The sequence below is a fragment of the Microcaecilia unicolor genome, chromosome 6 (genome assembly GCF_901765095.1).
Source record: "Microcaecilia unicolor chromosome 6, aMicUni1.1, whole genome shotgun sequence".
Taxonomy (NCBI): Eukaryota; Metazoa; Chordata; class Amphibia; order Gymnophiona; family Siphonopidae; genus Microcaecilia; species Microcaecilia unicolor.
Genome location: NC_044036.1, coordinates 13,563,167 through 13,588,851, shown reverse-complemented (window position 1 = coordinate 13,588,851; position 25,685 = coordinate 13,563,167). Strand labels below are relative to the sequence as shown.

Below are 25,685 nucleotides of genomic sequence, written 5' to 3'. Positions count from 1 at the left end.
GGTAACTGGCTGCCCCCAGTGCACATGCTGGAAAATACTCATGCACCCTTATGGGTATCTCAGAAAAGGTGCTCTGTCTGCAGCCCCTTTAATACAGTACCATTGTAATCAACAATGTCCTGACCTGGATATCTCTGCATTCCGGGTGGGGGGGGGGGGTGGATTCTATAAATGGTGCAGAAAAATAGTCGCAAAGACAAAGAACTCAAATCTTCCACAGGAAACCGCACAGGAGCGGAATAAGCCAACCACAATGTCCAAGAAGATCAAAGTTTATTCATCTAAAAGGATGGCCTCTTTGGCAAAACTGTGGAATTTGGTTCTTGAGCCAACTGATCTCTGATGGTACTCTGAAGACGTTTGCCCAGTTACAGGCAGAATTTCAAATCCCTAACTCTCAACTTTTGCATTGGTATCAGTTACGTAGTGCTGTCAATTCCAAAAAGTGGGCACTAAATGGGGTATCCCAGCAGACCATTCTTTCTGGTTTTATCGACATTCAGTGCCGGCAGCAACACGCGGCCTCATAGTTTTACAAAGCCTTGAGGTCCAGTGCTGCCACGTCACGCAGTTCCACGCAACACGTGTGGGAATTGGATTTAAATGAAGCATTGTCGGATGTCCAGTGGTCGCGTCTTTGGTCGACCGGCCCCCGGGCATCATTGTCGGCTGCAATAACTCAATCCCTCTTCTTCATGTATCACAGGGCCCTCTGGACACCTAGAAAGAGTAAACTGTCTGGGTCCTCTAGTTGTGATGGGTGTTGGTCCTGTAAAAACAAAACTGGAACCCTCACACACCTACTGTTGGAATGTCCACCTCTTGTAACATTTTGGTCAGATGTTTGGGGAAAAATTGGAAAAGATTTTTGGTTTCCAAGAATCTTTTTTACCTAAATATGTGATATGGAAATCTGTTTGTATATCATTTCTCTACACGGACAATGATAAGTTATTGTACGACTTTTTGGTTTCAGTTGCGCTGAAACTGGTCATTTCGCACTGGAAGGATAATTCCCATGTGAATGTGGTGGTGTGGTGGAATTGGATTCTGCTTTATAAAAAAAATATGAGCAATCTGCAGTACTCTCTCTCCCTGTCTGGACACAAATCAGCTATCCGCAAATGGAAGTCTTTAGACCTTTTTCTATCCAATAAGGACTAATTTTAGGGTTAGAACTCAGCACTTTGTACCATATTGTGTGTTTTGTTCTGTTGCATTTTCTGTGGTGTATTGTTATGATTTAATAAACTTATTATAAAAAAAAAAAAAAAAAATTGTGCTGACACAACAAACCCATCACAGGTCATGTTTCGACATACAAATCCTTCGTCAGGGGCTCTTATAAGGCAGCAAAACAAATATAAAAACAGTGGTCGAGGTCAAAATCCAAACGTGAGTACTTTCATTCTCCAAGTACCTTTCACAGCCCTTCTCCCTTCTGGCCAGCTCCCGTTTCCCGCCTTCCTTTCCTGCTCCTTGTTTCACAAGTCCTTAAATACAGGGCGCTCCTGGGGAAGGAGGGGATGGAACCTGGGTTGCTGCAGGGTCTGTGAGAGTGCGTGTGTGTGTGTGTGTGTGGGGGGGGGGGGTATTAAGGCTTATAAGAACCCCTGATGAAGGCTTTTGTATGTCGAAACACGGGCCATGTTGGGTTTGTTGTGTCAGCACATCCTTTCTGAAGAATAAACTTTGATCTTCTTGGACACTGTGGTTGGCAGAAAAATAATCAGCAGAAAAAAATGGGCGCGGAGCAACTATTCTGTGCACAGCGCTCTGGGTGGAGCTCCGTTTATAGAATAGCACTTTTGACGCGATTCCTGCACTGAAAAGTTGGCCGCCGGTATTTACGCCAGCTGAAATCTGGCATTTGTGCGTGAAAATGGAGCTATTCTCTAACCCCCATGCACAACTTTTCAGAACGCCCCTCTCCTCTCCTGGCCATGCCCCCCTTTTGAGTTACACGCTAGGGTATTTAGGTGCCTGGGGTTATAATATAATGCGCAAGCAGATGTATAAACAAATCCCAATTATTGCCAATGAAAGGCGCTAACTGGTTGTTGCATAGTAACATAGTAAATGATGGCAGATAAAGACCTGTACGGTCCATCCAGTCTGCCCAATAAGATAAACTCATTTTACATGGTATGCGATACTTTATATGTATACCCGAGTTTGATTTGTCCTTGCCATTCAATTAATTGCTAGTTAATGGCTTGTTGACTAATTAAGATGCGCGCACATCTTAAATCCATGCTCAGTTTTCGATGTCGAAATAACGCTGCCATATATGGAATCCATGGGAGGGGGGGGTATGTGTAAAATTCATCTCTGTGTGTATTAAAATGAAGAATATGGAAAGCGGATGGAGGCGCCAACTTCTACAATTCAAGGAAACTCATAGGGCCTCTTACTAAGGCGTGGCAGCGTTTTTGGCGCACGTTAAAAATAAGCGTGTGCTAAACGCTAGAGACGCCCATACAGTCCTATGGGCGTCTCTAGCCATTGGTGCACGCTGCGCTAAAAACACTACCGTGGCTTAGTAAAAGACCCCCTTAGGGAGAAGAGCAAATGAGCCATCAATTGAGACAGAGGCTGCCATGGAAGATCATAAGGGAGGAGGGGGAAGGTCCCTTATCAGCAGGGGCGCAGCCAGACAACAGATTTTGGGTGGGCCTAGATAAGAAGTGGGTGGGCACCAAGTGTTCTCCCCCACCACCAAAACCAAAAAAATATCTCAGTTGGCGGGAAAACGCTTCTTTCCACCTTGACAGTCTGCAGCAGGCCTTTGCTGAAAACTGAGCATGTGCAGGCGTCGGTATCATGGAGAGTAGCATTTTTGTTACCATCAGGAGGAAGTCTTCAGCTGGTGGAGCTTGGGATCCCCACCAGCTACCGCTAAACATGTGCTACTGTTGCGTGGGCCTGAGCCCTAAGTGGGTGGGCTCTGGCCCACCCAGGCCCAACTGTGGCTACGCCACTGCCTATCAGAAAGGCAATGTCTAGTCCCCACCGGGGCCTAAAGCATTACTATCTGCTGCAGTACGTCTGGAAATGCAACACATATCCCCTATAGGCAGAAACACGATGATAATACATATATACATATCGATTGTATAAATATATATTAAATTCCAAACACTGGCACTCCAAAATCAATAAGCAAAAAAAATACAGTCTTCAAAATATATTATTTTCATCATCACCCATGTACGAAGGGTGCACAGAAGCAGTTAGTCTACAAATATATTAATATTAACAAGCATAATGAAAAACTATCCTGCATCTGATTCCTTTACCGTTTGCCACACTTCACCCCACTTTCCAGTGGCGTACCGAGGGCGGGGCAGTGGGTGCACGCTGCAGGACGGGTGCAGGGAGCAGCTGCGTGATTGTCGGTTCCGCTGGTTCCCTGCTCCCTCTGCTCCAGAACAGGAAGTAACAGCAGAGGGAAGAGGGAACCAGCGGAGCTGACAGCTGTGTGGCTTCTCCTTGCACCCAAGCAGGTAGGAAGAATGCACTGGGGGGGGGGGGGGAGGTGGGGACTTGGAGGTGATGCACCGGGGGAGGGGCGCTGCACCCCGGGGGGGGGGGGGCGTCGTGCTGCACCTGGGGGGGTGTCATTCTGTACCCGGGGGAGGGGGATGGATGACGCTGCACCTGGGGAGGGGGGTGCGCTGCGGCGATCCGCCCTGGGTGGCAGCCGACCAAGGAACGCCACTGCCACTTTCCTTAGGAATTAGTGCTTTGACAGATTCCTTTCTTAAGAGGCAGGTCCTTCTGAAAGATGGAGGAGTGGCCTAGTGGTTAGAGCACCGGTCTTGCAATCCAGAGGTTGCCAGTTCAAATCCCACTGCTCTCCTTGTGATCTTGGGCAAGTCACTTAACCCTCCATTGCCTCAGGTACAAACTTAGATTGTGAGCCCTCCTGGGACAGAGAAATATCCAGAGTAACTGAATGTAACTCACCTTGAGCTACTACTGAAAAAGGTCTGAGCAAAATCGAAAATAAATAAATAAATACATTGTCAGCAGGATAAAAATAAGTCGCCCAGATGTCAATGAGCTTGCTAACCTACTCCAAGTGGCATATTTCCATTCAACAGCAGAGGCAAGATACATAATCGTATCATCTCCAAAGTGGTACCATGTTTAGAAGAAATGAGGTGAGTTGGGAGAGTGCCTGAGCTGTCCGGAGTTCAAATCCTGTCCTGCTACTGACTCTATGTGAGCTTCAAGTCCCAGTGTCATGTCCGACTCCATCTGACAGAGAACAAACTAAGGGGCCCTTTTACTAAGCCGCGTAGGCGCCTACGCCTGCCAATTCGGAACTACCACTTGGCACGGGCGGTAGTTTCATTTTTTTACTTGTGCCCACTACACGCACCGGAAAATTTCCAGCATGCGGCGCTAACCGGCATTGTACATGCGCTGATGATTATCGCCCGGTTAACGTGCGAGACCTTACCGCTAAGTCAATGGGTGGCTGTAAGGTCTCAGGCCCAAAACGGACGCGCGCCAATTTTCATTTTGCCGCACATCCATTTGCGGCCACCCCCCCCCCCCAAAGGCCTTTTTTGCAGGTGCACTAAAAAATGAACCTGCGTGCATTCAATACATGCGTCTACAGTATCAAAGGCCACTTTTCGCCACACCTTAGTAAAAGGACCCCTAATTGAGTTCCTGGCGTCTCCTTTTACTAGCCCTTGTACCCCCCTCCTGCTCTCATATTCTCCTGCTCTGATATTCAGCAAAACACGCTTCGAAAGTGCCAAACCTCTTCGTGAAAAGTTGCATTGGCTCCCAATCAAATAACGGATCATCTTCAAAATCTGCACCTTAGTCCACAAAATCATTTATGGCGTCCTAGGATACATGACAGACCTTACTGATCTACCAATAAGAAACAAAGTCAGACTGTCAAGATCCTACTTAAACCTACACTACCCAAATTGCAAAGGACTGAAATACAAAACAACTTACGCAGCCGGCTTCCCCTACATAAGCGCACAACTATGGAATGGGCTCCCAAAAGTCCTGAAAACAATCTACGACCACATGAACTTCAGGAAATCACTAAAAACCAACCTCTTCAAAAAGACCTACCCCAACGACCCCACATAAACCTCTTCACCCAGCAACACAGCATGACTTTGATCGTACTGGACAACACGCAATCTTCATCCTTCCCGACCCTCCAAATATACCTCAACCTTGTACTTGTTATCAACCGACTGGGCAAATGACTGACGGTACTATGTAAGCCACATTGAGCCTGCAAATAGGTGAGAAAATGTGGGGTACAAATGCAACAAATAAATAAATAAATACATAAAAAAATATACATCTCAACTAGAACCATCAAAACAGTGAAAAGATTTTCCATCAACCAAGTGGCTGATGCATGTTTCCCAAAGTACAAGAATTGAAAAGGGGAGGAAATTTGGGAATTAGTTCATGCCTTTTTCAGCAGTAGCACAAGGTGAGTAACATTCAGGTACACTAGGCAGTTTCCTGTTCCCAGAGGGTTTACACTCAGATTTTGTACCTGAGGTAATGGAAGGTTAAGTGACTTGCCCAAGACCACAAGAAGCAGCGGTGGGATTTGAACTCTGGTTCGTAGCCCATTGCTCTAACCACTAGGCTACTCCTGCATTTGGCTTCAATTTGTATAAAAGTGCTATGAATGTCTACTATTTGCCCAATTCCATCTGGCTAACAATGGGTTAATCTGAAAACAAAATAAGCCCGTTTGGCGCCCCTCATCACCTGTAAATACATTCACTGGAACAAGCTTGAGAGAGTTGCAAGCCTACAAAGAACATAAGCAGCAAAGATGGACTTCAAACACTGCACAGAGGGTTTGATAATAGTATAACTCAGGTCATGCCCAATGATACACCAGGGCAGGGACACCACAACACCTGGCCAACAGTTACAAGAAAGTCACGTCATCTTGAGATTGAACCCAACGCCAATGGGAATCGTATTCCAGATGAATTTGGTTACTCTGTTTATACTTTTCAGACTCCACTTTGCTGTTCTTGTGCGAAGCCACTTTAGGGCTGTCCTCGTCCTGCTTTTCCACTGTGGACAATTTGGCTTCTGGACCATGAGAAGACGCTAGTGTTTGCTTGCCCAGGAAACCGTTAGCCACAGGAGACTGCTCTGGGCCCTGCTGTTTGGTGACTCTGGTGCACTCCGTGGTTCCCTGCTCTGCTGTGGACATGGTCAAGTTGGGCTCTGCTCGGAGGAAGTCCTGAGGCACTCTGCCTTTTCCTTGTTCCACCTTGGAGAACGGAGTGCTTGACCTAGAGAAGGTAGCTCTGTCTTGCTCAGCTTTGGCCACGGGAAGACCCTGATGAGTAGGAGCGGGCACGATTGACTCGGAAGTGCTCTGGCAGTATTCATCCATTTCATCGGCAAGAGTGTCCAGGTAGCTCCCAATAGAGATGCTGTCCAGCTTGTCATTGGGGTCTTGGAAACTATTCCAGCTCCCTCGCCTGGAGGTCTCCTGGCTTTCTACCAGGCTGTACTGGCTGCTAGTCAGGCTGCTACAGCGACTGGTGAGGGTCCCTTTCTCCTCCAGAAGCCATTTTACTGCCTCGATTCCTTCATTGATAGTCACCAGCTGATGCAGGATCTTCACGTCTATAGCTCTGAGGTAAGCCTGCCGAGACAAAACACAGATACAGATTGAATAAGAACTGCTTCCATTTGGGAAAATTGTGATCTTTTTTTCCATCTAGGATATTATTTAGATTAAAACTTTTACAGCCCTCTTTTCTGGGGAATAAATTGCATTGTTAGTTTTCATTTTTTACTAACTAACCAGTGAAAATAGTGTAGCTAAACTGAATTTAACTACAATTCTCAGGTGTGGAGGGGCATTTTCGATATGACATTTAAGTCTCAACTTTAGACGTTTTGATAAAAACGTCCAAAATTCAAGTGGGGGATTCAGCCATTTTCAAAACAGAAAAACGTCAAAAATGGCTATTTGCTAGATGTTTTTGTGCTCTGTACAATTATCTTTTTTTTTTTTGGGGGGGGGGGGGGGGGTCCAAGAAAGCAAAAGGGCAGACGATCTGCAAACTCTAAGACGGAAAATAAACAAAGCAGATCGTTATGTGCCAAAATATAATTTATTAATGAAAACAAAAAATATATACATATAAAAATCAGCCCTGATTTATATATATATATATATATTTGGTTTTCATTAATAAATTATATTTTGGCTCTTAACGATCTGCTTTGTTTATTTTCCAATTATCTTTTTGGTCCATTTTCAAAAACAAAATGTCCAAGTGCAATATGCACAAAATCAAGCCATTGGGATGTAGGAAGAGTCAACATTCTCAGTAGACTGGCCACATAGACATCCCAGGAGAGCAATGGGGCACCCTAGGGGGCACTGCCCTGGACTTCAAATAAATGCTCGCACGTACAAATCTCACTGCTGCTCTCTTATCTTGTCTGCTGAACCCCCCCCCCCCCCAAACCCACTCAAAATCCACTACTTCCAACTGTACACCACTACGATAGCCCTTATGGGTGAAAGGGGCACCTATATGTGGGTACAGTGGGTTTCTGGTAAGTTTTGGAGGGCTCACAGTTTCTAACACAAGTGTAACAGATAGGGGGAAGTATGGGCCTGGGTCCACCTGTCTACAGTACACTGCACCGACCACTAGACTAGTCCAGAGACCTGCATGCTGCTCTGATGAACCCGAGTATAACATCTGAGGCTGTCATAGAAGCTGGTAAGTAATGTTTTTAAATCACATTTTTTGGGGGTGGGAGGGGGTTAGTGATCACTTGCCAAATCCAAAGGTCATTACTCCATCCTCATCCTCCTCAACCTATCCGCCGCTTTTGACACAGTTAATCATGATTTACTTCTTGCTACACTGTCCTCATTTGGGTTCCAGGGTTCTGTCCTCTCCTGGTTCTCCTCTTATCTCTCCCACCGTACCTTCAGAGTACATTCTCATGGATCTTCCTCCACCCCATCCCACTCTCTGTCGGAGTTCCTCAGGGATCTGTCCTTGGACCCCTTCTTTTTTCAATCTACACCTCTTCCCTGGGCTCGCTGATCTCATCTCATTGTTTCCAATATCATCTTTATGCTGATGACACCCAGCTTTATCTCTCCACACCAGACATCACCACGGAAACCCAGGCCAAAGTATTGGCCTGCTTATCCAACATTGCCGCCTGGATGTCCAACCGCCACCTGAAACTGAATATGGCCAAGACCGAGCTTATTGTCTTTCCACCCAAACCCACTTCTCCTCTCCCTCCACTCTCTATTTCAATCAATAACACCCTCATCCTCCCCGTCTCATCTGCCCACAACCTCGGTGTCATCTTCGACTCCTCCCTCTCTGCGCATATCCAGCAGACAGCCAAGACCTGTCGCTTCTTTCTCTATAACATCAGCAAAATTCGCCCTTTCCTCTCTGAGCACACCACCCGAACTCTCATCCACTCTCTCATTACCTCTCGCCTTGACTACTGCAACCTACTCCTCACTGGCCTCCCACTTAGCCATCTATCCCCCCTTCAGTCCGTTCAGAACTCTGCTGCACGTGTTATCTTCCGCCTGGACCGATATACTCATATCACCCCTCTCCTCAAGTCACTTCACTGGCTTCCGATCAGGTACTGCATACAGTTCAAGCTTCTCCTACTAACCTACAAATGCACTCGATCTGCAGCCCCTCCTTACCTCTCTACCCTCATCTCCCCTTACGTTCCTACCCGTAACCTCCACTCGCAGGACAAATCCCTCCTCTCAGTACCCTTCTCCACCACCGCCAACTCCAGGCTCCGCCCTTTCTGCCTCGCCTCACCCTATGCCTGGAATAAACTTCCTGAGCCCTTACGCCAAGCCCCCTCCCTGCCCATCTTCAAATCCTTGCTCAAAGCCCACCTCTTCAATGTCGCCTTCGGCACCTAACGTTTATACCTATTCAGGAAATCTAGACTGCCCCAATTTGATTGCCCCATTTGACTGACTGTACATTTGTCCTTCAGATTGTAAGCTCCTTGAGCAGGGACTGTCCTTCTATGTTAAACTGTACAGCGCTGCATAACCCTAGAAGCGCTTTAGAAATGTTAAGTAGTAGTAGTAGTAGAGTAAGGGGAGGTCATCCCTGATTCCCTCCAGTGGCCTTCTGGTCATTTAGAGCACTTTTTTGTGGCTTATTCGTTGACCACAACGTCCAACATATAGCCCTGGATGTTTTTGTTTTGTTCCACTCTTGTCAGAAAAAGTTCAAGTGTTAAGAACACTCAGACCCCGCCCCCGACATGCCCCCTTGTGATTTGAACACACTTCTAACAGACTTCATAGAAAACCGTCTAAAAATTGGTTTTGAAAATACCAATTTGGTCATTTTTGTGAGAAAAACGTCCAAATGCAGATTTATGCCACTTTTTGGACGTTTTTCTCTTGAAAATGAGCCCCAGGGTCTCCAGGACAGTCTTACAAGTTTTACGTGGAATGTCTGAAAGGTAACACAGATGAAGTGCCAACTCACACAATGGGCCAGATTCCAAAAATGGGACCAAAATCTGGATGCTGGAAGCAGGGCTGCTGAGGGACTAGGCCGGGCCTGGGGCAAGGCCGCTCCACCTCCGCCTCCCCTGCCGCCCCCCGTCGCTCCCCCTGCCACTGCAGTCTGCGGTCTCACCTGCCTGCCTCCATGGCTCCGGGCCCCCTGCATTCAGGGCGGCAGTCGCAGATTGCCTCTCTTATCCTTCCCTCCCTGTGTCCCGCCCTCGTCTGATGTAACTTCCGGCTTCCGCAAGGGTGGGACACAGGGAGGGAAGGCCCTAAGGAAGGCGATCTGTGACTGCCGCTTCAAATGCAGGGGGCCTGGAGCCGAGGCAGGCAGGTGAGACTGGGAACTGCAGTGCCGGCGGCCTGACCCTGGCACCGGGCCCGGGAAATTTTGTCCCCCCTGCCCCCCCCCCCCCAATCGGCGGCTCTGTCTGGAAGAGATCAATGCTAAGCGTGATTCTGTAAAAGGCGAACGGGCTTTACAGAACAGCGCTTAGTGCCGAATTCCGCACCAAACTCTGAGTTCCAGACTTAGGCCTGCTGAAATGTGGTGCCATTCCTGGCAGCCAAGTTGGGCTTGGAGACCCCTTATTCCATAACACTGTGCCAATTTTCTCAGAATGCCCCTCCGATGGCCATGCTCCCTTTTGGGTACACTCTGTGGGATTTGGGCACCCAGGGCAATTGCTTGCGCAAATCCAAATTATTGCCAATTAACTTCAATGATTGTTGACGTCAATTAACTGATATTAATTGGCTCATTAAACAATGTATTTGCACGCAGGTCTAAGATCCACACCGAAATTTCGGCTATAGAATCTGGGGGACTGTCTATTAAACAGCTTTATGTTAACTCTGCCCCCATGGAAGGCATTTCTAAAAGAGGGTGTGTCAGGAACACACCTATTTAGAGCCCACCCTATTAAGAAAAGCAGGTGCCCTTGTGTCGCTTTGCTTGGGGAGGGGGGGGGGGGGTGATCTCTCCAGAATCTCTAGGATTTCTTGTGTATATATATGTATAAAAATGTTTGCTGAGTTATCTTTCTGTTTCTATTCCTCTTTCCTGTCAATAAGATCATAAGAGTAGCCCAACTAGGTCAGACCAATGGTCCATCTAGCCCAGTATCCTGTTTTCCAAATAGTGGCCAAGCCAGGTCACAAGTACCTGGCAGAAACCCAAATTGTGGCAACATTCCACGTAGAACCCCAAAGAATAGCAAGATTCTGGAATCCTAAAGAGTGACAAGATTCCATGTAGAATCTCACAGAGTAGCAACATTCCACGTAGAACCCCAAAGAATAGCAAGATTCTAGAATCCTAAAGAGTGACAAGATTCCATTCAGAATCTCAAAGCGTAGCAACATTCCACGTAGAACCCCAAAGAATAGCAAGATTCTGGAATCCTAAAGAGTGACAAGATTCCATGTAGAAACTCAAAGAGTAGCAACACTCCATACTACAAATCCCATGGCAAGCAGTTACTTCCCATTATCTCAATAGCAGACTATGGAATTTGTCCAAACTTTTTTAAAACCCAGATACAAAGAGTTCCAGAGCTTAACTATTCATTGACTGAAAAAATATTTCCTCCTATTTGTTTTATTTCCATGTAACTTCCTTGAGCGTCCCCTAGACTTTGTACTTTTGGAACAAGTAAAAAATCGATTTAGTTCTACTCGTTCTACACTACTCAGGATTTTGTAGCCCTCAATCATATCTCCCCTCATCCATCTCTTTTCCAAGCTGAAGAGCCAAAACCTCTTTAGCCTTTCCTCTTACGAGAGGAGCTCCACCCTCTTTATCATTCTGGTCACTCTTCTTTGAACTTTTTCTAATTCTGCTATATCTTTTGGTGACCAGAACTGAACGTATACTTAAAGTGCAGGTGCACCATGGAGCGATACAAAGGCATTATAGTATTTTCGGACTTATTCACCATCCCTTTCTTAATAATTCCTAGCATCCTGTTTGCTATTTTGGCAGCAACCGCACACTGAGCATAAGATTTCAGCGTATTATTTACAGTGACACCAAATCTTTTTCTTGAGCGCTGACCCTCAAGGTGGACCCTTGCTCAGGTAACTATGATTCAGATTATTCTTTCCAATGGGCATCACCTTGCATTTGAAAGAATTATCCGAATCATAGTTACCTGGCATTCTTTTCTTGTTTTTATCGTTAGCTCTTCCTTCTGTTAAGGGTGGACGGTTTAAAGCTGTTTCCCCCCCTCCTCCTAAATCTTTCTTTTTTTGTGCAGTTCAGTACTGGAATAAACTTCCCTTTGAACTTCGCTCATTCTTTTTATTCTGTAAACTTATTTGTTCACTAGGTCCTGGGGGTTATAGTATTGTGTGTTAAGTTTGAATATGTTTTTATTTGTAATTCTTGATAGTTGTTATCAGTTTCTTCAGTGGCGTACCAAGGGGGGGTGGGGTGGGGGCGGTCCGCCCCGGGTGCACGCCGCTGGGGGGGGGTGCCGCGGTGTGCGCCTGTTGCCCTGTTTCAGTCCGATTTCACAATTCGCATGTGTTCACTGCTCCCTCTGAGTCTGCCCCGGAACAGGAAGTAATCGGACTGAAAAAGGGCAACAGGCGCGCGCCGCAGCACCCCCCCCCCCAGCGGTGTGCACCGGTGGGGGGGGGGGGTCATTTCGCCGGGGGGGGGAAAGAGGTGTCATTTTGCCGGGGGGGGGGGGTCACGCTGCACCCGGGGGGGGGGGGGGCACATTGGCGATCCGCCCCGGGTGTCAGCTAGGGTCGGAACGCTACTGAGTTTCTTACTTTCTGAGTAATTGTAACTCGCCTTAAATCTTACTTAAGAGATCTGGCAATTAATAAATTCCTATTAACATTAACGTAAACTGCCTAGAATTTTGATTGAGTGGTATATCAAATTTTTAATAAACTTGGAAACCTGGACTACCAGGGCCGGCCCAAGGCAAGATGCCGCCTGAGGTGGCACTAACATGCTGCCCCCTTCCGGGCCGAGATGCCGCCCCCCCTCACTGCGTTTTACCTCATGATGACTTTCCAAACTCAGCAGCGGAAACAATTCCCATACCCTGCCCAGCCGCCAGTATCTGCCTCTTCCCTTTACTGTGGCTACCTGAGCCTCTGACAAAACAGGAAGTTACATCAGAGAGGCGGCCGAAGTAAAAGGAAGAGGCGGGTGCTGGAAGCAGCAGGGCAGCATATGGGAATCGTTGCCGGGTTTGGAACATCACCGTGAGGTAAAACGCCACGAAGGGGGAGATTCCGCCCCTCCGAGGTGCCACTCCTGAAGAGTGCCACCTGAGGCCCCCGCCTCAGGTGACCTACTGTCGGGCCGCCCCTGTGATCTGCTACTGTGATCAGGGAGATATGCACTTATGTGTTTTTTTTCGGGAGCACTTAAGGCAGCCATAGTGCTGGTGCAGATTCTCGCACCTAGACTGGGGCGACAAGCACATAAGTTCTAGCATTCTATGATTTACATGCGTGTGTGCTCCACTCATGCTCCCCCAAACTCTGCCCATTTGCAAAATAACTGCCATCGAAGAAAGGCGGGAATTGACAGAATAGTGTGTAGCCAATTTATTGTCATTTACATGCGTACATAAAATGCACAGGAGGTGATCTCGTTCATTTATTTACCGCCTTTTTGAAGGAATTCGCTCAAGGCGGTGTACAGTAAGAATAGATCAAACATGAGCAGGAGGCAATTAGAGCAGTAAAACTATTCGAACAACAATACAAAGTATGGCATGGTATACTACTTGCAATGACAACACAATATGTACTAGAACATTACAATTGGTAGTGAGGGGTAAGGCAAAGTTGTAACATATAGATGAGTAAGAAAGTAGGAAGAATTAGAAAGTAAGGTGATTGATTTGAAGAAAGTTGCATGTGAGGTCAGAGAGATGGTTAAATATTATCTCAGCTAGGGTAGGAGTGGATAAACATGTCCCGCTGCAGTATGTGCAGCCCGAGTCAATCCTTGAAATGAAGCTCTAGAACGAGGCGATATAGGATGAAGGTGAAAGGGGAGAGACTCAGAAGTAACCTGAGGAAATACTTCTTCATGGAAAGAGTGGTGGATACGTAAATTCTAATGCGTGCAGTCGAAAAGGGGGAGTGGCCTTGGGCGTGGAATAGACGGATTGTGGGCCTTTCAAAAAAACTATGCGCGCTATCATGGAATATACCTGGTCTGACCCTAACTTAGGCACAGGTATTTAGACCTGGTTGTGGGTGCACCTAAATTTTAGTCGCCTGTTGTTTTTCCAACACCAATTTTTAAGGCGCCATTTACAGAATTTGGCTCTATAGGTATAGGCGGTCGGTGGCTCAGCTGTTTGAGGAGGCTAAAATGGGTGGGGCTTGGGCAGGGCCAGGGCGTGGCCTTGGCCCTTAATGGTCTGCCAACATGCAGAAAGAAAGAAAAAATCTGCAAAATAGCTGTAGATAATACACATCTTAATATTTACATTTCATAAAAAGAGTCAAATGCTGAAGAATAAAGTGACTAAGAAAATTAAACAGTGCAAACTTCAGTAAATATATATAGGTATCTTAGGCAACTGAAATAAAGTGAATTTGAAAAGTGTCAGTACATGACGCCTACCCCTCTATACAGGCCTGCAGCCAGTCTGCCTCCTTCTCTCTCTCCTCTCCCATTTGCCCGCAGCCTGTCTGCCCTTCTCTCTTCCCCCATCCACCCTCCCAGAGCTTGTTAACTTTGCTGTCTCATGAGATTGGGAGCAGGAAGGCCAATGGATTATTCATGAATCTGACCCTTGCTCAAATTGTCGAGAGCCCTGTGGCCGCAGTTGGAAGGCATGAGGAGGGGGGGGGGGGGGGGGAAGGGAGAAGGAAACTGCTAGGCATGATGATAGTGGAGAAAAGGACTATGCTAGATCAGAGTGTAGAGGTGCCAAGGGTAGCCCATCTAGTGAAGTGGCATGTGCCACTCCAATAAGTGAAACTGAAGGTCAGTGAGTGAGGGTTTTCTCATAGTGCATTCAATGTAAGGCATACACTACGGACACAACTTAAATGCCTGAACCCTGCTACACAAGAAACCAAAGCTCGTAATTGGACATATCATAACTCCTCCTCTAATTCCCATATGTGTCTGTAACACATGAACCTTATTCTACCTCAACATCACATTGTATTTGTTCTTACCGGTCTTGGCGAACGCCTACGGTACTATGTAAGCCACATTGAGCCTCCAAATAGGTGGGGAAATGTGGGATACAAATGAAATAAATAAATAAATAAAATGTATAAATTCGGCATGGTGGTGAAGTGACTGAAGACCAAGTAAGGGCTGCTGGCTATGCTGATTGACAAGTAATGCCTTCATGTGCCCGTAAAAATGGATTTCTGTATCATGGATGACTTTATATATTTTAAACTCAATTATTTCAAGTACTTAACACTAAACCACATATGAACCTATGGAAACAGTTCAACAGTATTTAAAGATCCCTCATCTGGCAGGATCTCATAATTTAAACTTGATCATACACAAGCCTGGGCCCTGGTAGATTTGGCCCTGGACCCCCCTGCCGACGACCCTCTCGACCCCCCCTCTTGCCGCCAACCCTTGGACGTCAGAAACAGAACGAAGCCTTCGCGGGAAGAAGAGGACCTCCTCTGCTGGCGGGGATTGGGGTCGCCCTGCCAGCAAAGGTAGGTAACGGCAGGGGAGGGTTGGCGGTGGGAGGGGGGGGTCGAGAGGGTCGTCGGCAGGAGTCATCAAAGTTGTTGGTGGCGGCAGCGGTGGAGGGGGCTAAAATGTGCCCCCTCACCTCGGGCTTTGGACCCCACTCCCACTGAAGTCTGGCTACGCCCCTGAAGACAACCACCTCAACACACAACAGATTCTGCAAAGTTTTCTGAAACCCTGTCTGTTATGACAAACTAATATTAAAGTTTTGATGTGACCTCATAAGGCCAATACACAGTCCTTCCATTAAAAACACTATGCACAAACGTGTCAAAACACAGGCAACTTAATTGCGCGTATAAACGCACATGAATGTAGCACTTGTGTGCATAAGTGCCCTAAGCACTTTTAGGGCTTCTACAGGGGCACCTGTAAGTGATATAGAAATAAGGGCGAGGGATTGTATCCATGGGCGGGACTCCCAGTTACCTTCATAACTTACTAAGTTACGAGCGTTCCAGCCGTAGTTAGGCGCCTGCGATTACACCAGGTGACTGGTCTAACGGGAGGGGGGATGCCTAAATGCGAGTCGCACCGGTACTAGGTTATACTACTGTTATATAAAGACAGCTGGGCACAAACGTATCATTATGGAATTGCTCCTTAAGTGACGGAAGGGGTGGAAGGACAGAGCTACCTAATCAGGGCTCATTTCAAGGAAAGATAAAGGCCAAATGGTCCATCCAGTCTGCCCGTCCTGTGTAACCCCTAACTCTTCCTTTTCCTAAGTGATCCCACATGCTTATCCCTTAATTCTGACACAGTCCTCAACTCCACAACCTCCACCGGGAGGCTGTTCCATGCTTCCACCACCCTTTCTGTGAAATAATACTTTTCTTAGATTCCTCCTAAGCCTATTCCCTCTTAACTTTGTCCTAAGCCCCCTCATTCCAGAGCTCTCCTTCATTTGGAAAAGGCTCTCTTCCTGTACATAAATGCCCTTGAGATATTTAAACGTTTCTACCATGTCTCCTCTCTTCCAGCGTATACATATTGAGGTTCATAATATCACACAACTATAGCTCAGACGTACTTTTAAAGTCACAAAGCCCTCGAGCGTACATGTCAGCGGTCTCGGTGGCGACTCTTTCCAAATGGCTTTCTCTTCCAAAGCAGAAGATCCATGGCTTCAAAAATGGCTACCAACTAAGTAGGTGCTGACAATGGCCAAATTAGACATGTGGTTCGAGCAGAATTAATGGGTGCCCTTCATGGATGTGGGATGGAATTGGAGGAGTGGCCTAGTGGTTAGGGTGGTGGAGTTTGGTCCTGAGGAACTGAGTTCGATTCCCACTTCAGGCACAGGCAGCTCCTTGTGACTCTGGGCAAGTCACTTAACCCTCCATTGCCCCATGTAAGCCGCATTGAGCCTGCCATGAGTGGGAAAGCGCAGGGTACAAATGTAACAAAAAATAAAATAGATACTATTGGAGATTCTACATGGAATGTTGCTACAACATGGAATGTTGCTATTCCACTAGCAACATTCCATGTAGAAGGCTGCGCAGGTTCTGTTTCTGTGAGTCTGACGTCCTGCACGTACATGCAGGATGTCAGACTCACAGAAGCAGAAGCCTGCGCGGCCACATTGGTGACCTGCAAGGGCCGACTTCCATGTAGAATCTCAAATAGTAGCAACAGTGGAGGAATGGCCTAGTGGTTAGGGTGGTGGACTTTGGTCCTGGGGAACTGAGTTCGATTCCCACTTCAGGCACAGGCAGCTCCTTGTGACTCTGGGCAAGTCACTTAACCCTCCATTGCCCCATGTAAACCGCATTGAGCCTGCCATGAGTGGGAAAGCGCAGGGTACAAATGTAACAAAAATAAAATAGATACTATTGGAGATTCTACATGGAATGTTGCTACTATTGGAGATTCTACACGGAATGTTGCTATTCCACTAGCAACATTCCATGTAGAAGGCTGCGCAGGCTTCTGTTTCTGTGAGTCTGACGTCCTACGTGCAGGACGTCAGACTCACAGAAGCAGAAGCCTGCGCGGCCACATTGGTGATCTGCAAGGGCCGACTTCTACATGGAATGTTGCTAGTGGAATAGCAGAATCTCAAATAGTAGCAACAGTGGAGGAGTGGCCTAGTGGTTAGGGTGGTGGACTTTGGTCCTGAGGAACTGAGTTCAATTCCCACTTCAGGCACAGGCAGCTCCTTGTGATTCTGGGCAAGACACTTAACCCTCCATTGCCCCATGTAAGCCGCATTGAGCCTGCCATGAGTGGGAAAGCACGGGGTACAAATGTAACAAAAATAAAATTACCACCCTGGTGGAGAAGTTATGTATCCTGATTTGTTCTTGCTGTGCATATGCTTTACTTTTGGATTATTTCTTCCAATTTTTGATAGTTTGAGGGTTATTGATATTGGCCTTATGCCTCTAGGATTTAATAGTAGTAGGTATTTCCTCTGTTTTTTTTTTTTTTTTGCTGCAGAGCTTTTTTCTCTGAACGGAGTTGATTGGTTCCGCAGGGGTTTTCGGAGGTGGCTGGAGCCAATGATGAAAGCCTACTAAGGGGTTGTCCAATACGTGTGGTACCCTGGGCTTATGAGGCTTCAATTGTTTAAAATGATTATAATTTAAATAGTGAAATGCTATCCTTGGAGGTTGAAGGCTAATATCGAATATTTAAAGCAAATAGGGTGATTTGTTAAGTAGTATAACTATGCCATACATTTTACTGTACACCGCCTTGAGTGAATTCCTTCAAAAAGGCGGTAAATAAATCTTAACAACAACACAGTAACACAGTAGATGATGGCAGATAAAGACCTGTATGGTTCATCCAGTCTGCCTAATAAGAAAAAACTGATTGCATATGGTATGAATGTATGCATGAGGGCTTTGTGGCTTTAAAAGTATATCTGAGCGTTGGGCTATAGTTGTGAGGTATGTGTATTGCCCCCGCTCATTAAATACATTTAAGAGACCATTTCAAGTGGATTTATGCATGGAGAGAATGTGGCATGTGCTGAATCATAATTGTAGATGTTTCACAGTAAAGAGATGTATTTTTGGAACGGCACAACTGTGCTGAAATTCTTTGCTGAAATCAGAGTCAAGCTGTTCCTTGCCCCCTACACGCTGGAGAACCCTGTAGGGCCTGATAGTTAGGACTCAGCCCTGATAGTTTTGGCCGAGTTGGGGGGGGGGGGGGCTGGAGAGGGTTATACAGAGAACAGCAGAAAGGGCTGGGCTTTCCCATGGGAAGGTCAGCAAATATTCTCCGGATTCTCATAAACTGGATGAATGCTTCCTGGTTGAAATGCTGCTCAAGGGATGTAAACACTGGTGCTCAGTGACCCCCAGCAGAAAGCCTGTGAATTATGAGACACACAGGAGCAGGGCGAGAGACTGCAGCGCTGGGCAGGGACAGATTTAGGCTTTTCTTGGCTCCAGGCACTCTTTGTGCCATGCTGCCCTCCCACTCCCCACCTCCCCCCCAGCTGTCCTCCCACTCTCCACCCTCCCCCCCCCCCCCCCCCCCCCCCCACCCAAGGACTGAGTTGATGTGAGCAAAAAACTTTCCTTCAGGAGCAAAGGGATAACGTGAGAAAAGATTTTCCGTTATATTATTCTGTGAGCAGTCCATACAGATAAAAACACAGATACGCACAAATCCATAAACACTCGCAGGGAGGTTGGAAAGAATTCCCCATTTGTTCGTGTGTAATTTAACTATACGTTTATAACTACTCTTCAATTTTACTTCTGGGCTCTTTTACTAAGAAAGCTCGTAGGCGCCTATGCGCGTCCAACGCGCATCAATTTGGAACTACTACCCAGCTACCGCGTGCCCCGGGCGGTAATTCCATTTTTTTACTTTCTACCACGTGGCACTAACCGGGCAGTAATCGGCAGTCTACGCGCGCGGAGAATTACCGCCCAGTTAACGCGTGAGATCTTACCGCTAAGTCAATGGGTGGCGGTAAGGTCTCAGACCCAAAATGGACACGCGCCAATTTTTATTTTGCCGTACGTCCATTTTGGGGCAAACAAATTTGCAGGTGCGGTGAAAATGGACCCGCGTGCGTCCAATACACGCACCTGCAACAGTGCAGGCCATTTTTCAGCGCACCTTAGTAAAAGGACCCCTGAGCTATTGGATGTTTAGCATAGGGAATATTGCTCCCCCTATAACAACAAAAAAAGGGAGGGGGACAGTGGAGAAGGACCCCTTCACTATCTACCAGCTGCCTCTCCAGTGACTATTACTGATGCTATTATGCGTACTGTGTACACTACAGAGAATTATGTACCACAAAAAAAATCAAAATAGTGCATGCCAAAATCATACACCAGCTCCCCAGTCCAGCACCTTCCTGTTGTTCTGCAGCACTGTAACAGAAATCTTGAGGTTACTGGCAACCATAAAAAATGATTTGCCTATCAATATTTCTGCTAGGTTGCCAAATAGCCACCAGGCTTCAGGTCTGCTAGCCTTTAGTTTACTGCATTTACCAAACATTATTTATTTATTTAGATTTTGCTCACACCTTTTTCAGTAGTAGCTCAAGGTGAGTTACATTCAGGTACACTGGATATTTCTCTGTCCCAGGAGGGCTCACAATCTAAGTTTGTACCTGAGGCAATGGAGGGTTAAGTGACTTGCCCAAGATCACAAGGAACAGCAGCGGGATTTGAACCGGCCACCTCTGGATGTCAACACTGGTGCTCTAACCAGTAGGCTACTCCTCCACTAGCAACATTCCATGTAGAAGCCTGCCCTTGCAGATCAGCTGCGCAGGCTTCTGTTTCTGTGAGTCTGACGTCCTGCACGCACGTGCAGGACGTCAGACTCACAGAAACAGAAGCCTGCGCAGCTGATCTGCAAGGGCAGGCTTCTACATGGAATTTTGCTAGTGGAATAGCAACATTCCATGTAGAATCTCCAATAGTAGCAACATTCCACGTAGAATCTTCAATAGTAGCAACATTCCATATATATATATTTATTTATTCATTCTCTATTTTACACAAACCTTTTTCAGTAGTAGCTCAAGGTGAGTTACATTCAGGTACTCTGGATATTTTTCTGTCCCAGGAGGGCTCACAATCTAAGTTTGTACCTAAGGCAATGGAGGGTTAAGCGTCTTGCCCAAGATCACAAGGAGCAGCAGTGGGATTTGAACCGGCCACCTCTGGATGTCAACACTGGTGCTCTAACCACTAGGCCACTCCTCCACTCTAGTAGCACTAATTATGTTAATACGGATAATATGTATTATCTGTACCAAATGGTTAAAGCAGCAGGCTGAGAACCAAGGAAGCCAGGATTCAAATCCCACTGCTACTGCTTGAGATCTTGGACAAGTCACTTAACCCTCCGCTGCCCTAGGTACCTCTTCAGGGACAGGAAAATACCCACTGTACCTGAATGCAACGTGCCTTAAACTACTACTGAGAAAGGTGTGATCAAAATTCAGTACCTGGCATAACAGAACCTACAGTGCAATCCTCATAGGGACAACTTCCCTATGAGGAAACGCTAAAGTGGCTGGGGCTCTTCAGCTTGGAGAAAAGGCGGCTGAGGGGAGATATGATAGAGGTCTAAAAAATAATAAGTGGAGTTGAACGGGTAGATGTGAAGCATCTGTTCACGCTTTCCAAAAATACTAGGACTAGGGGGCATGCGATGAAGCTACAATGTAGTAAATTGAAAACGAATCGGAGAAAATATTTCTTCACTCAACGTGTAATTAAACTCTGGAATTCGTTGCCAGAGAATATGGTAGGGGCAGTTAGCTTAGCAGAGTTTAAAAAAGGTTTGGACAGCTTCCTAAAGGAAAAGTCCATAGGCCATTATTAAATGGACTTGGGGAAAATCCACTATTTCTGGGATAAGCAGTATAAAATGTTTTGTACATTTTTGGGATCTTGCCGGGTATTTGTGACCTGGATTGGCTACTGTTGGAAACAGGATGCTGGCCTTGATGGACCTTTGGTCTTTCCCAGTATGGCAATACTTATGTAAAACAACATCCACAAGTCACACAGCAAAAGCCAGCACCATAAACACTGTGGCAGGCACTAAACCATCAATACACATATGAGAAAACCAAAACAAGGCAGAGTAGTACAGATCAATCCTGCACATGTTAACAAGAAACCACATCTCTTTCACAAACGCAGAACACAGATTCCAGTATAGATTAAGGAACCATAAACTAAAAACTGAAATATGTAGACAAAAATTAAACTGAACCCCAAAGAAGCCAGACTCTGCATACAGGGCCTCTTTTATTTATTATTTTATTCGTTACATTTGTACCCCACATTTTCCCACCTATTTGCAGGCTCAACGTGGCTTACATAGTACCGTCAAGGCAATCGCCAGGTCGGTTGATAACAAATACATGGATGCATAGTGCTTGAATGAGGTAATTATAGAGGGTCAAAGCTAATGAAGATTGTAAACATACATACATAGTAGATGACGGCAGAAAAAGACCTGCACGGTCCATCCAGTCTGCCCAAGAAGATAAATTCATATGTGCTACTTTTTTATTTGTACTGTCCTCTTCAGGGCACAGACCGTATAAGTCTGCCCAGCACTATCCCCGCCGCCCAACCACCAGCCCCGGCACAGACCGTATAAGTCTGCCCAGCACTATCCCCGCCGCCCAACCACCAGCCCCGGCACAGACCGTATAAGTCTGCCCAGCACTAGCCCCGCCTCCCAACCGCCAACCTCGCCTCCCACCACCAACTCTGGCACAGACCCTATAAGTCTGCCCAGCACTATCCTCGCCTCCCAACTACCAGTCCCGTACGATCATCGGTCATACTGTGTTGCTGGGTGAAGGGTTTACATTGGATCATTGGGGGGTGATCAATACTGGTGAGAATCAATAATATTTCACAGGTTTTGAAGCAGATAAAGCCGTAAAAAAAAGATTTGCAATGCCTACAATCCGTCTAATCCATTTCAAAAAGGAAAACAATTCTTCCTTTCTAAGTGATAGGATAATGACCAGATTCATTTTTATCATGCCGTGCCAGAGGTTCCTGCGCGGTAATGCCGACAAAACCCATTCAAAAAGAAGCATTCAATATTTTTCTATTTTCTACTGTGGGGCCTTCCCAGGGGTAATCGGCAGTGCGGCCACGTTGGCCAATGCCGCATGGTTACCGTGTGGGTATTGCATGAGCCCTTACTGCTAAGTCAATGGCTGGTGGTAAGGGCCTTAGGCCATAAAAAGGCGTGCACTCGTTTTAATTTTTTGCGCACACCCATTCTGTGGCCCACTAAAAAAATGGCCTTTTTCCCAGCGGCGGGAAAAAGTGGTCCAGCGCGTGCCCAAAAGACGCACCTACACTACTGCAGGCCTACGTTTCACCGTGGCTTTGTAAAAGGATCCCTGATATATTCCAATCACTATGTTAGAAATTAACAAATACAACAAAATGGAAAATCAATATATATAAATGGCGAGTGTCGTACTCACTCACAAATGCGCAGTAGAGACCCTCTCTGCCCCGCCCCCGTGTCAATACGTGATGACGAGGGTGGAACAGAGAGGGCCTCTACTGCGCATTTGCGAGGGACACCGCCGTCGGTAACGCTCCCCCCACCCGGAATCGCCGCCGCCACCACCCACCTTCCACCCGGTCGGGCCCTCGCTCCGCTATTGAAACAGCGAGGGCACGCAGCACACAGCTCTGCTGAGCTGCCGTCGGCCTTCCTTCTTCTTCTCTGCCTGTGTCCCGCCCTCGACGACGTTACGTCACACGAGGGCGGGACACAGGCAGAGAACAAGGAAGGCCACGACTGCTCAGCAGAGCTGTGTGCTGCGTGCCCTCACTGTTTCAATAGCGGAGCGAGGGCCCGACCGGGTGGAAGGTGGATGGCGACGGCGAACTCGGCGGCGAGGTGGGGGGCCTTTCAACCCCCCCCCCCCTCCTATACTAGCCCGTTTTTACGGGCTGAACGGCTAGTATGACTATATATTATTGGACTAACTTAAAACACTTTTCAGTTAAAAGCTCTTTACTCGGGTCAAGACAGGAAAGGTGAAAAGAAGAGAAAACGTTCTGTTCTGGTCGCCATATCTCAAAAAAGGTCTAGCAGAATTAGAAAAGGTTCAAAGAAGAGCAACCAAAATAATAAAGGGGTTGGAACTCCTTTCACATGAGGAAAGGCTACAGAGGTTAGGGCTCATCAGCTTGGAAAAGAGACGGCTGAGGGGGTTATGATTGAGGTCTACAAAATCCTGAGTGGAGCAGAACAGTTAAAAGTGAATCGATTTTTCGTTGAGTGGAGGAGTGGCCTAGTGGTTAGGGTGGTGGACTTTGGTCCTGAGGAACTGAGTTGGATTCCCACTTCAAGCACAGGCAGCTCCTTGTGACTCTGGGCAAGTCACTTAACCCTCCATTGCCCCATGTAAGCCGCATTGAGCCTGCCATGAGTGGGAAAGCGCAGGGTACAAATGTAACAAAAATAAAATAGATACTGTTGGAGATTCTACATGGAATGTTGCTACTATTGGAGATTCTACATGGAATGTTGCTATTCCACTAGCAACATTCCATGTAGAAGGCTGCGCAGGCTTCTGTTTCTGTGAGTCTGACGTCCTGCACGTACGTGCAGGACGTCAGACTCACAGAAGCAGAAGCCTGCGCGGCCACATTGGTGATCTGCAAGGGCCGACTTCTAGTGGAATAGCAACATTCCATGTAGAATCTCAAATAGTAGCAACAGTGGAGGAGTGGCCTAGTGGTTAGGGTGGTGGACTTTGGTCCTGAGGAACTGAGTTCGATTCCCACTTCAGGCACAGGCAGCTCCTTGTGACTCTGGGCAAGTCACTTAACCCTCCATTGCCCCAGGTACAAATAAGTACCTGTATACAATATGTAAGCCGCATTGAGCCTGCCATGAGTAGGAAAGCACAGGGTACAAATGTAACAAAAATAAATAGCACAAAGACCAGGGGACATTCAATGAAATTACATGGAAATACTGTACTTTTAAAACAAATAGGAGAAAATATTCTTTCGCTCAAAGAATAGTTAAGCTCTGGAACTCATTACCAGAGGATGTGGTAACAGCAGTTTGCATATCTGGGTTTAAAAAAAAGGTTTGGACAAGTTCCTGGAGGAAAAGTCCATAGTCGGTTTTGAGATGGATATAGGGGAAGCCACTGCTTGCCCCAGGATTGGGAGAATGGAAAGTTTCTACTAATTGGGTTTCTGCCAGGTACTTGTGACCTGGATTGGCCACTGTTCGAAGCAGGATACTGGGCTAGATGGACCATTGGTCTGACCCAGTACGGCTATTATTATATTCTTATAGTGTCCTGTCCTGAGAAAAGGTTTTGGTCTCCAACAGTTAGTCAAAAATGTATTAAAATTAGTTCAATGAAAATATATCATCTTAATTTTTTTTCTACCTTTATTTTCTGGCCATTTACTTCTCTCCATCTTCTCTTAAGTCTCTTGCCAGGATTTACTGTCCATTTGACAATTTTCTCTCACCTCCTAGTGTTCAATTTCCCTCTTCTTCTTTTTTTTTTTTTTTACTGCAGCTACCTGCAGCTTTTCATCTCTTTCCCTCACCCTGGCTCTCCTATTTTACTTACCTTATTCCCAGTCTTTCTCTCTCCGTTCTGTACAGCATTTGCCCTCTTTTCCTTTTCTTTCCCCGTTGCATCATTATCTCCCTCCATACTGTCTCCCCTCCTAATATCTGCTCCCAAAGCTGTACAGCCTTTTCAGCACTGGCGTGGAAACTTCCTGTACAGCCTGCACTCAGGGGTGCTGCCAGGTTCTGCCTTCTGCCCAACAGGAAGTGCATCATTGCACCTGAGTGCCAGCATGTAGAGGAAGGCTCAGTGCTGGTGTTTGAAAGGCTGCACAGCTTCGGGAACAGGTATCACTGAAAATGCTGGCATGGGGAATGGAGAGAAGATTCTATGCTTGCAGTTGCTTCAGTGGGACAGAGATAACCATGGGGGATGGGGAGGGAGAGGTGCTGGAGCTGGCATGAGAAGGGAGGGGGTCATCATACTTGCAGTTACTGTGGTGAAGAGGTAACTACATGGGGGGAGTGATAGGGAGGGGAATGAGAGATGCTGAAACTGGCATGAGTGGGGAAGGGAGGGGAATGATATGGGAGAAAAAAATACAGTTGGCCACTGGTATTACTGTAAATTTGGAAAATGTATGACTACTGAATAGGAATGGATATGGATAGGCTGGAGTGTAAATTTTAAGGAGCTTCAATGTTAAGTTCACAAACTTTAGTACAAGAACAGTGCTGGGCAGACTTCTATGGTCTGCGTCCAGATCGTGACTAAATAGATATGGATGGGCTTGAGTGTAAATTTTAAGAGGCTTTGACGTTAGCTTCAGAACTTTTAGTACAAAAAGAGTGCTGGGCAGACTTCTA

General features: G+C 46.6%; 1 protein-coding gene across 1 annotated transcript in view; it reads right to left on the bottom strand.

Annotated features, from left to right (window-relative positions):
* Nucleotides 1-5,857: 5,857 nt before the first annotated feature.
* LURAP1 (leucine rich adaptor protein 1) overlaps nucleotides 5,858-25,685 on the bottom strand; it is a 55,904-nt gene continuing 36,076 nt past the window's right edge. The window contains exon 2 of the mRNA XM_030207642.1: nucleotides 5,858-6,670. Coding sequence (XP_030063502.1) covers nucleotides 5,936-6,670 — 735 coding nt within the window. The 3' untranslated portion in view covers nucleotides 5,858-5,935. The remainder of the gene's footprint in view (nucleotides 6,671-25,685) is intronic.